We start from the raw sequence: 12400 nt of genomic DNA, 5'->3' as shown, positions 1-12400 counted from the left end.
GCTCTACCAACTACAGCGGAGGACTCTGGTCACATTCTCATTCTTGACTTCAGTCTCCTTGTATATAAAATGAGGAAATTGAAACACATGATCTTAGATGTCTTTCTTGATTCCTGTATTCATAGTTTCTACATATCAATTCCTAAACTTCTTACAAGAGGGCAGTTTTTCATGAAGGACAGAAGTTCTTACAGGGGGCAGTTCAGTGAGGAATCACAACATTGTTTCAGTCAAGAATTATGAATATGTCCTTATCTGCCTATTGCCCCCAAACTGGAAGACTATCCGATATCTAACTAATCACAGTTCAATTAAGAGAAGTGGCCACAGACAGAGAAGCAGATGCAGTTCTAGTCCACATAAAGGATCTGACTCAGAAGAAAACGATAAATATTTCTAATTACAGAGGTCAAAATAACAGTTTAATGACCTTTGTCATAAGGCTAAGTCCTACTATGAGGAAAACATAGTCTGAAAAAAGTACAAAATAAAATGTATTGAAAGAACAGTAATAAATTTATTCCTCAGAAGTTTTCTTTAAATCAACTATGACTCATGAAGACTCCACATGTGTCAGAATAGAAACGTCTTCCAAAGGATTCTCCATTGCAGTAGATCATTTTTCATTGAAGTAGATTTTTAAGAAGTACATCATCAGTCTTTCTTTCAAAGTATCTCTAGATGGACCAGAGTCTTCAACCTTTCAGTTAGCAGCTGAGAGTGTTAAGCGTTTGTACCACTCAAGGAGTCCCTCATCCTCAGCCATGAAGACCACCAGGTTCTGAATAGTACTGGGTCTTCTCCATATATGGCACATACTGGAGTAGTTCATTCCTCCTGTTTCAAGCTAATTTGAGACAGAGCATAGAAACAATACAATTTATTCTCTAGTCCCTAGACACTCCCAGAATTAAAAGGAAAAAAGCAACAACTTTTAATCGTCCACTCACCAATTCATACACAAATTGTTTCATGTCATTGATTGCAACCCCCATAATGTAACATCACTCATCTCACTTTCTCCCTGTGTTTCCTTTTTCCAATCTTCCTGCTTTTCTAATTTTCTGAACTTTATCCTTGGGTAAATTTTGCCCTTTTGATCTTATGATGGATTATTCTAAGATGTGTACACTGCTCTGGTAGTGTGGTGGTTACTAATTGGGCTGCGAACCTTAAGATTAGCAGTTCGAAACTATCAGCTGTCCCACAGGAGAAAGATGAGGCTTTCTGCTCCTGTAAAGATTTATAGCCCCGGAAACCTTGTACAGGGTTGCTATGAGTCAGAACTGACTCCACAACACATCACAGCCACGTGTGCACTGCCCTAGTGTTATTGTTTTCCTTGTAGACCTGTTCATCTGAAAATTGAACCACGGTGTGAATTTGGTTCCACGCCTAAAGCATGATTTACAACTATAGTCCTTTGGGTTCCACCAGTCTCTATCTAACCAGTAAACCTAGTCATTTTATAATTTTGAATTTTGTTTTACATTTGTCTCCCATTTTATCCAGGACCTTCTAATGTTCTCTTTCAGAGTGGTCATTAGTAGTAGCCAGGCACCATCTAGTTCTTCTGGTTTCAGGGTCATGGACACCACCAGAATTTGAGGGACTTGGGAGAAAAAGTGAGGAGAGCTAGACAGAGGAAGTGAAGAGGCAAGGCAGGAAATCTCTTATCTCCTTTTCTTTCCTTGGATGTGTTTTCAATCCAGTCTCAATGTATATCACTCTTTTTCAGACTGGAGGAAGGAACATTTCAAGCTTGGTGAGTGGTTCTGTGTTTATATTTGTGACTTCCCTCCACACTGTCTTATGATACTCTAGTTTACTTTTCTAATACCATCTCTGAGTTGAAAAGACAGAGGCAGGTCTATTTCAGTAAAAGGAGAAGAGAAAAAATTACTAAGTGGCAGCCTGAACTGAAGTTGCTCCTAGGCTTAGCTAGTCTCCTTGTACTCCCACCTTCACATACTGACCCACCTTTCCTATCTATGGGGTCCACTTGTTTCTGAAAATAGAAATGAATATAGATCCTCAGTTATATGACAGCTATTTTCCTACTTATAAAAAAATTGCTCAAAATTATTAGAGTAACACAACTGCTGTTTTTAAATATAGTTCAGCCCATTTAGGATGTGTTACTAATTGAGGAACATGGATGGATATAATATGTAGAACAAAGTGGAAAGAACATTATTCTCAAGGAAACACTAAAAATCTTGATTCATGCTCTACCCTACTAATACATTGAAAGTAGCATAGATTAGGCAAGATAAGTACACACACGCTGAAGAGAGGGATTCTTTTACCACTCATTCTGCATTCACCCCATTTCTCTGTTTCTTCTGTACAACAGCTTTCTGAAATATACAGAGTGGTGATCCTTTCCTTTTTTTTTTTTTTTTCTTGTCTTCCAGCCCAGGTGACTCTCAAACAAGAAAATCTTCATCTGAACAATTCAGACCCAGAGAGAAAAGAGAATTGTAGTGAGGAAACACAGGATATATCTCTTAGTAATAAGGAAGGAGATGTCAATCTTATCACACTTAATCAGGGAAGCTTAATTGCAGGGAGATATTATTGGGAAGTGGACGTTGGGGTCAATGATGAGTGGAGTCTTGGCATTTATGAGTCATACAAAGATGAATCACTAAGAAAATTCATTGTTTTAGAGAAGAAGGGAGATGATTACTGGACTCTCATTCGTGATCCCAAAGCCAAGTCCCAAAAAACGTCACTTCAAATTTGCCCCAAAGAAAAGCCACCACAAAAGATTGTGATTTTCATGGATTATGAAGATAGTGACCTTTCTTTCTACAACTTGACTGAGGGTACCCACATTCACTCCTTCACCCAGATGAACTTCTTTGGGTCACTCTATCCTTATTTCACACTTAAATCTATGGAGCCCTGATTATCTGCACAATGTTAGTTAAGTGACTTAGAGGAAGACTCTATATCATGAATACAGTAGCCCCTTCTCTATAAACTCCAGGATCCCCAATCTCTGGGTGGCCCCAGTCTTCTCTGATAGGTAATTTCTTGGGATTAAGCTGTACGACTAGGGTTTCTGATTTCATCAGGAATTGCTTCACAAATAAATTGAGAAGAAATATCAGTTGTTGTTGTTGATTCTATTGTAGATACTATTTTTATTATTTTTTGCTATATCCTGTAATTCACAGACCAATAATTAAAAAAAATATTAATTACTAAAAAAAAAATAAGTGAATAAAATAAGAAAACTACATGTAGCCATTATTTTATTACTAGATTCAACATACATAAAATTGTCCTGTTAATTTTTTCCAAAGGTTTTACGACACCTACATTCCATTTTTGTACTTGTCTCACAAAGTATTACTGTAAAACCTACAAAAGCTGGGATATGCACAAGTTAGAAATGTGTTAGAAGGGAAAACTCAAATAACTTCTACTAAAACAAGTGACAAGATACCACCCTGTCAGAGATGGAAAACTTGTGAGACCCAGATAAAAAGGCAGTCCCTTCAAGTTTTACTTTCACAGGTTTCACGACAGTAAAATACAGTTTACATATGCTCACTGGTCTGTGAGCCACACTTAGAGTCATTGTTGTTGTTAGGTGTCACTGAGTCAGTACTGACTCATAGCAACCTTATACACAACAGAACAAAACACTGCCTAGTCTTGGGCCAACCTCACAATTGTTGCCATACTTGAGCCCATTGATGCTGCCACTTTGCCAATCCATCTCACTGGGGGTCTTCCTCTTTTTCTCTGATCCCACACCTTACTAAACATGATATCTTTCTCCGGTGACTAGTCCCTCCTGACAATATGTCCAAAGTATGAGAGATGAAGTATGGCCATCGTGACCTCCAAGGAGTACTCTGACTGCATTTCTTCCAACACAGATCTGCTTATTCTTTTTGCAGCCCTTGGTAATTTCAATATTCTCCTCCAACACCATAACTCAAATACATCAATTCTTCTATGATCTTCCTTAATCACTGTCCAACTTTTGCATGCATATGAGGTTATTAAAAATATAATGGCTTGTGTCAGGTGTACCTTAGTCCTCAAGATGACATCTTTGCTCTTCAACATTTTAAAATGGTCTTGTGCAGCAGATTTACCTAATGCAATACATCGATTAATTTCTTGAGTAGGAATGCTAAAACAATGTTAAAATGAAAAAGTATTCTAGAACACTTACTTTTGAAGATGAGGAAACTGTACACAGACCAAGGGGCAGTTGTTAGAACAGAACAGGGGGATTATGAATGTTTTAAAATTAGGAAAGGTGTGCACCAGGATTGTATCCTATCTCCACAGTTATTGAATCTATATGTTGAATATACTTATTCTTGTGGAATATCCATAGATTGTCAGATCCACACAATCAAAAACCTCTGCTTAGTCAGTAAAGCACAGTAACATCTTTATGATGCTCTCTACTCTCAGACAATATCTCTCTGACATTAGCAATGATATCCCTTGTTCCACGTTCTGTTTTGAATCCCGTTTGAATTTCTGGCAGCTCCCTGTCGATCTATGATTGCAATCAGTTTTCAAATTACCTTCATCAAAATTTTAATTGAGTGTAATATTAATGATATTATTCAATTATTTCCACTTTCTGTGGGGCTCTTTTCTTTGCAATAGGCATACGTACGGATCTGGCCCAAACAGTTGGCTATATGCATAATTTCTTGGCATAGACAAGTGAGTGCCTCCAGTGCTGCATCACTTTGTTGAAAGATTTCAATTTATATTCTGTCAATTACTGGATCCTTGTTTTTCGTCAATGCCTTAAGAGCAGCTTGGAGTTCTTCCTTCAAGTACCCTTGGCTCTTCATCATATGCTGCTGCTGTTGTTGTTAGATGCCTTCAATTGATTCCAATTCATAGCAATCTTATGCACAACAGAAGGACACACTGCCTGTTCCTGCGCTGGCCTCACAATCATTGTCAAGCTTGATACCATTGCTGCTGCCACTGTGCTAATCCATATTGTTGGGGGTCCTCCTCTTTTTTGCTGACCCTCCACTTTAGCAAGTATGATGCCCTTCTCTAGGGAGTGGTCCCTCCTGATAATATGACTGAAGCATGAAAGATGAAGTCTGGCCATTATGGCTTCTAAGGAGCATTCTGGTTGTACAATACAGATTAATTTGTTCTTCTATCACATCCATGGTACTCATAATTTCTTCTAAAATACTGCAAATCAAATGCATCAATTCTTCTACAGTCTTTCACATTCATTGTCCAACTTTCACATGCATATGAAGCTATTAAGAATACAACGACTTAAGTCAGGCACACCTTAGTCCTAAAACTGATGTCTTTTCTCTTGAACATTTTACAGAAGTTTTGTGCAGCAAATTTGCCTAATGCCATATGTTACTTGAATTCTTGACTGCTGCTACATCTTGAAATGGGTTGAACATGGACCATTTCTTTTTAGTACAGTGACTCTGTGCATTCCTTCTATCTTATATTGATGTTTTTGGCATTTTGCCCATGTTGTTGTTGCTAAGTACCATTGAGTTGGTTCAGACTCATAACGACCCTGTATAGGGTTTCTGAGGTGCAGCTGGGGTGGGTTGAACTGCTGACATTGTGGTTTGCATCCCCATACTGATCCCACATCAGGAGTCCTTCAATATTCTAAGTGAAGGTTTAAATTTTTCTTCAGATCTTTCAGCTTGAGAGATACTGTGTATTCTTTCCTTTTGGTTTTCTAACGCCAGTCTTTTTGCATTTCATTATAATACATTATTTTGTCTTCTAAAGTTGCCTTTTGAAATTTTCTGTTTTGCTCTTTTACTTCCTCATTTATTTAATTTTTCTTCTCTAAGCTCAACAACAAGTTTCAGAATCTCTTCTGCTATCATTCAATTCGGTTTTTTCATTCATTGTTAATGACTTTTTTTCCTGTATGATGTTTTAGATGACATCCCATGAAGACTCTTCTGGTCTTTGTTCAATAGTGTTTAGTGCATCAAATCTGTTCTTCAGAAGGTCTCTAAGTTCAGGTAGAATATTTTCAAGGTTATATTTTGGCTCTCATGATTTTGTTTTAATTTTCTTCAGTTTCAGCCTCGACTTTGATATGAATAATTAATGGTCTTATTTTAATTTTCTTTAGCTGCAACCTGAACTTGTATATGGGTATTTGGCCTTCTTTTGGCTAATGATATTGAGTTTCTCCCTCTTCTCTTTCTACAGATGTATTCAATTTTATTCCTGTGTATTACATCTGGTAAGGTACACAAGTATAGTTGCTGTTTATGTTATTGAAAAAGTACTTGCAATGAATAAGTCATTGGTCTTGAAAAATTGTATCATAAAATCTCCAGCATAGTTTTTATTACCTAGGCCATATTTTCCAACTACAGATCCTTCCTTTTTCTTTTCAACTTTCATATTCCAATTTTCACACCTTGATTTCATGTTTACCAATTTCAGACTGAAGAGATTGGTAGAATTTTTCAATATCTTCAGCATTGGTGTTATTGTTTGGTGTGTAAATTTTAAAAGTTCCATTAACTGGCCTTTCTTATAGGAATAGAGATATTATCATCCTATGACAGACAACATCATACTTCAGGGTAGATCTAGAAATGTTCTTTCTGATTATGAATGACACATCATTCCTCTTGAACAAAAATACAACTGACCAAAACCTTTGGGACACAGCCAAAGTAGTGTTCAGAGAGCAGTTTATAGAAATAAATGCAAAAATCCAAAAAAGAATAATGATCCAAAATTAACACTTTAACCCAACCTTTCCAACCATTAGAAAAAGAGCAGCAAAGTAAGTCAAAATAAATAAATAAAGGTTGTTGTTGTTAAGTACCGTGGAGTCAGTTCCGACTCATAGTGACCCTGCACAGGGGTTCCAAGGCTGTAAATCTTTATGGGAGCAGAAAGTCTTATCTTTCTCCCATGGAATGGCTGGTAGTTTCAAACTGCCATGTTAGAGCCCAAATAAATGAAATAGAAAACAGAAAAACAATGAGTCAACAAGACAAGAAGTTGAGTCTTTGGAAGCATTAATTAAACCAACAAATAGTTGGTAAACCTAAGAAAAGTAAAGAAGGAGAAGATGAAAATAACACTACTAAGAAATAATATGAGTGATGTCACAATAGATCCAATAGATATGAAAAAGATAATAACAGAATACTATGAAGAATTGTATTCTAAAACACTTAATTGTACTTCTGAGAAATCTGTACCTGGACCAAGAGGCAGTTGTTCGAACAGAGCATGGGAACACAGAATGTTTTAAAATTGGGAAAGGTGTGCGACAGGGTTGTGTTCTTTCACCATTCTTGTTCAATATGTATGTTGAGCAAATAATACGAGAAGCTGGGTTCTATGAAGGAAAACGTGGAGTCAGGATTGGAGGAAGACTTATTAACAACCTGAGATATGCAGATGATACAACCTTGCTTCCTGAAAGTGAAGAGGACTTAAAATATTTACTGATGAAGATCAAAGAGCACAGCCTTACGTATGGATTACAACTCAATATAAAGAAAACAAAAATCCTCACCACTGGACCAATAAACAGCATTCTTATCAATGGAGAAGAGATTGAGGTTGTCAAGGACTTCATTCTTCTTGGATCAACTATCAACACTCGCGGAAGCAGCAGTCAAGAGATCAGACGATCAGATGACGTATTGTATTGGGCAAATCTGCTGCACAGGAACTTTTTAAAGTATTGAAGAGCAGAGATGTCAGTTTGAGTACTAAGGTGCGCCTGACCCAGGCCATTGTATTTTCAATAACCTCATATGGATGCGAAAGCTGGACAGTGAATAAAGGAGATCGTAGAAGAATTGAATGCTTTGAGTTGTGGTGTTGGAGGAGAATACTGAAAGTGCCATGGACTGCCAAAAGAACCAATAGATCTGTTTTGGAAGAAGTGCAACTAGAGTGCTCCTTGGAGGCCAAGATGGCTAGGCTTCGTCTCTCCTACTTTGGACACATTGTCTGGAGAGAACAGTCGCTGGAGAAGGATGTCATGCTGGGTAAGGTGGAGGGTCAGAGAAAAAGAGGAAGACTCCCAACAAGATGGATCAGCCAGGTGACATGATTGATGGCGTCAGTGTGGCGGTGGTAGTGAGGTTGGCCCAGGATCGGACATTGTTTCAGTCTGCTGTGCATGGGGTCGCTATGAGTCGGTTCCGACTCGATGGCACCTGACAACAACAACAACAGCAAATGAAGAATTTTGGGAGTGTGGTGGTTTTGTAGAATAAGCACTGTGAATAATAAGGTTGGTGATTTAAGCCCAACAGCTGCTCCATGATAGAAAGATGAGACTTTCTGTTCTCACAAAGATGTGGACCCTTGGAAATCCTATATGAATTGGAACCAACTCAACAACACTTAACAACAACATTAAGAACTGTACTTCAACAAATTAGAAAATCTAGGAGAAATGGATAAATTTCTAGGTACATATGACTTACCTAAAGTAATACAGACTGAAGTAGAAAACTTGAATAGACCTAAAACTCCCAACAACAACAAAATATATGGGCCCAAATTACTTTACTGATAGATGCTGCCAAACATTCATGGAAGATCTGACACCAATTTTACTCAAATTATTCTAGAATATAGAAAAGTTTGGATAGCTCCCAAATTTATTTCATGAAGCAAGCAAAACCCTGATACCTAAACTAGGCAAATACAGCATTTAAAAAGAAAATTATAGACCACTATTCCTCATGATCATAGGCACAAAAATTCTCAACAAAATCCTAGCCAATATAATCCTACCACATATCAAAAAAAATAGTACATCATCACCATGTGGGATTCATACTAGGTATGCAAGGATAGTTCATTATTAGAAAACAATCAATATATTCCATCAGTTAGAAAAAATAATGGAAACATCCACATGATCATATCAAATGATGCTGAAAAGGCATTTGACAAAATCCAGCACCCATTTCTAATGAAACAAAAAACCTACAAAATAGGAATAGAAGGTAAATTTCTCAACATAATTGTTGTTATTGGTAAGTGCCATTGGGTTGGTTCCAACTCATAGGGTTTCTGAGGAGCTGCTGGTGAGTTTGAACTGCCAACCTTACAGTTCAAACCGACCTTGCTTTTGAGTACTTATCCTACAGCACTCACACCAGGACTCCCAATACTGCATAACATGGAGGAATCTGGAGGACTTTATGTTGACTGAAATTAGTCAGTTTTAAAGAGACAGATAAAGGCAATGATATATATCCTACTTGGACAAGCAGTGTCTGGAATTTTGAAAGCTCATGAACAGCTGTCTAAGGTGCAGCTATTGGTCTACCCATGTGTGGAAGAAAGAAGAGTGATGAGAATTGAAAATTCTTGGCATCAATTAGTCTAACAGATTAATGGTACATGTGAATATCAGTTTCCATGAGACCAGAAGAACTAGATGGTGCCCAGTGACCACTACCAATTTCTCTGAAAGGAATCATATTAGAAGGTCCTGGATAAAATGACTTACTCATTGAAAGAGACTTGAGGAACCTGAAACTATGACCTTCAACCATCCTTCAGATCTAGAAAGGAACTTATCCTAGTGGCCCAATTTTTAGCCAAGCAATAGATGAGTATGTAGGCAGAACAACAATACTAGTAAGATAAGCTCAGTATGAACGAGGGAAAGTCCAATCATTCAAAATCAAAGGGGCAACATGTACCTAAGGACGAAGTGTGAAGGGATGGAAAGGTGGGTGGAAGGGAAATAGAAGCCATAGGGAGGAAGTGGGATGACGGTTGTTCCATGGAAGGGATTGCAATAAATGAGATGAAACAAAGTTTGTTATTTGTTTAATGTAAAACTGATGATCTTATCTGTAAACTTTCACTCAATTCACAATAGTTAAGACCAACCTGTAGCAGATGGAGGAACAGAAGCTACTTCTTGAAAGAAAACCAAAAACAAAACGGCACAGTGTTTGGCTATTACAAGAAAAAACAAGTTGTTCACCTGGGAGCCATCAAGGCAAGCCATCAAGTCCTTTCAGAACAAACCCCTTTCCAAGACTGAAACTCAAAGGGAACACATGAGCAGGCATGTAAGCTAGCTGGTGACCACATTGGTTTACTGGTGAGAAGAAGTGGGGAAAAGGCAGTAAGTAATGATATGGGCTGAGTTTGACGATGTTCCATAAACTCCTGCTGACCTTGAGATGAGAAAGAGAAGAGGAATGGCTGGTTGGTCCAAAGTTTGGTTAGAGTTGGGAGCTCCTGAGCCCACAGACACTGATCTGCCCTTGGGGGGATAGAGATGAGAGTGAAGCTTCCAGTTGATATGAAGTGAGGGGAGGTGCACAAGAATGCCCAAACTTGCAGACAGTACCCATTTGACCTAGATTGGATGGCTTGATGATCAGAACTTGACTAGAGGAAGATAAAGAAGTTTGGTACAGGAAGCAAGTATAAATTGCTACAATTTGATGAACTTGACCTTTGCTTATGTCTTCACATGAAGGATCAAGTCTGTCCCCTCAGTACACAGTGTTGACAGGGACAGGCAACTTAGACATGGGTTACCTAAAATGGGGGGGGGGGAGGGAGTTTAGAGGGAGTTTAGTTTCAGAGTGTGCAAGGGAAGATAGAATCCCCTCTTAATAATTTTCATCTTGTCTAGAGGGATCTGGTGAAAGGAGATGGGGATAGGATTCTTTTGATTCAATAGTGAGTGTTACCATGACTAATTGTGATTGTCACAACTGTAAAGGTAATGTGTAACAAAAAGGGAAAAGTAGTTAATTTTATGTTCCAGAAACAGAGGAGCCTAGGACCATCAGGAGGGAAGAGCATTTTCAGAACATGGGATCCTAACCAGAGAAGCAGTGACACCAGAGATGGAGGCAGACATGATGGTATGGAGAGATAGAGCAGCTGAGGACTCTATCTAATGGAAAAAAGAAAGGCTGTGTGCTGGTGGCCAGGAGGCAGGCTTGCAAAATGTGCCCTTTGGTTGTTTAAAAGATTTATATTCCTGCATGTTTTTGTGTACATCAATCGATCAATAAAGAAAGATGGAATAGAGGCAAATACTGTTAACTGATGGTGCATGGAGGTTGATTGTAATCATTGCAGTGAAACAAAACACAGTTGGTTGAGTGCGAAACCAATGTTCTCCCATGTAAACTATCACACAATTCACAATAAACCTTAAAAAAAAGAGTTATGAAAAAATGTTGTGATTTCCCAAGGTCACATCATTGCTGTTCGTCCTTGAGAGTATCAAATACTTATAAACTTGAATGCTTATTTCTTCTCCTAAGGAGGAAGAGTAAACCTGCAAAAGGAAGAAGGGTAATGAGAGGAAAATAAGAGGGACTAAAACAAAGGTAAATGCCAGATAATGATTTCAGAACCGGAGTAGTAAGAATAATACAATGTATAGAAATTAAGTGGAGGGAAAATTGGCTCAGGTGTGCATTTGGAAGATAAATAGAACCTATTAGTAGGAAGCTCCTGGCATGGCACTGTAGAATGAGCACTGGACTGAAAACCACAAGGTTGATAGTTCAAACCTACCAGCTGCTACTCAGAAACTCTGACAGGGTTACTATTAGTGGGAATCAACACAATGGCACTTAACAAACAATACTGGAAAGGGGATCAGGAATACCATGTTACAGGAAAATTACTAATAACAAAATCTATTCCCAACTCAGATAACCTTTCCACAAAAGAAATAAGCATTATATAAAACATGTTGTATCACAGGCAGTCTGCTAAGTAAAACCCAAAGGCAGAAAAGTATCTGACCCTTTAAATAACTAAGAGAATGCAACCCTGTTACATCCATGTTCTCAAGATAACATTGCTGATTTTTGAATCACTTTAAGGCAGGGTATCTGAAGTTATGCTAATCTCCTTCTAGAAAAACAGGAGGTAGGGATATGATCTTTCTTGATGAATACTTTTCAAGAGAAATAGTTCCCAAGTCTTGACTTACATTCTGGATTTATACACTTTTCAAAGTGACAGAAAAGTAATTTAAATTACAAGTTATCAAAGTGAATTCTGAAAGAACATTGGAAGAAGGGGGGATATTCCCTTATTTTCAACCAGGAGAATTACAATCTACTACTTTCAATTTCTATTTGGCATTAAACTAGCAAGGAACCAGAATGAGGTGGTCTTGGTGAGTTAAAACTTTTACCACAGATAATGACTTTTTATATCAAGATCTGCTTGCTTAGACCTCATTAGCATTCAACTTTTGCTATTGGTTTCTAGCTTGTGTATTATTTTCATTTTTGTTATTATTTAAACACTTTTGTTAGTCCTCAGTTCATAAGGCAGTTCAGTTTGTGAGTTATGGTCCCAGTCAAAATTTTCCAATAATTTCTGAATCTGGTTTTATTTGAACCAT

General features: G+C 37.8%; 1 protein-coding gene across 1 annotated transcript in view; it reads left to right on the top strand.

The window, feature by feature from the left end:
- The window catches only part of LOC102819856 (butyrophilin-like protein 1-like), a 10767-nt gene extending 7853 nt beyond the window's left edge, over positions 1 to 2914 (top strand). The window contains exons 8-9 of the mRNA XM_006860543.1: positions 1739 to 1765; positions 2418 to 2914. Of these exons, the coding sequence (XP_006860605.1) occupies positions 1739 to 1765; positions 2418 to 2914 (524 nt within the window). The remainder of the gene's footprint in view (positions 1 to 1738; positions 1766 to 2417) is intronic.
- Positions 2915 to 12400: the final 9486 nt, after the last annotated feature.

Source organism: Chrysochloris asiatica, unplaced genomic scaffold, assembly GCF_000296735.1.
Source record: "Chrysochloris asiatica unplaced genomic scaffold, ChrAsi1.0 scaffold00038, whole genome shotgun sequence".
In the NCBI taxonomy this organism is placed as follows: Eukaryota; Metazoa; Chordata; class Mammalia; order Afrosoricida; family Chrysochloridae; genus Chrysochloris; species Chrysochloris asiatica.
Note: the sequence above shows the minus strand (reverse complement) of the source record. Positions and strands in the feature narration are given on the sequence as shown.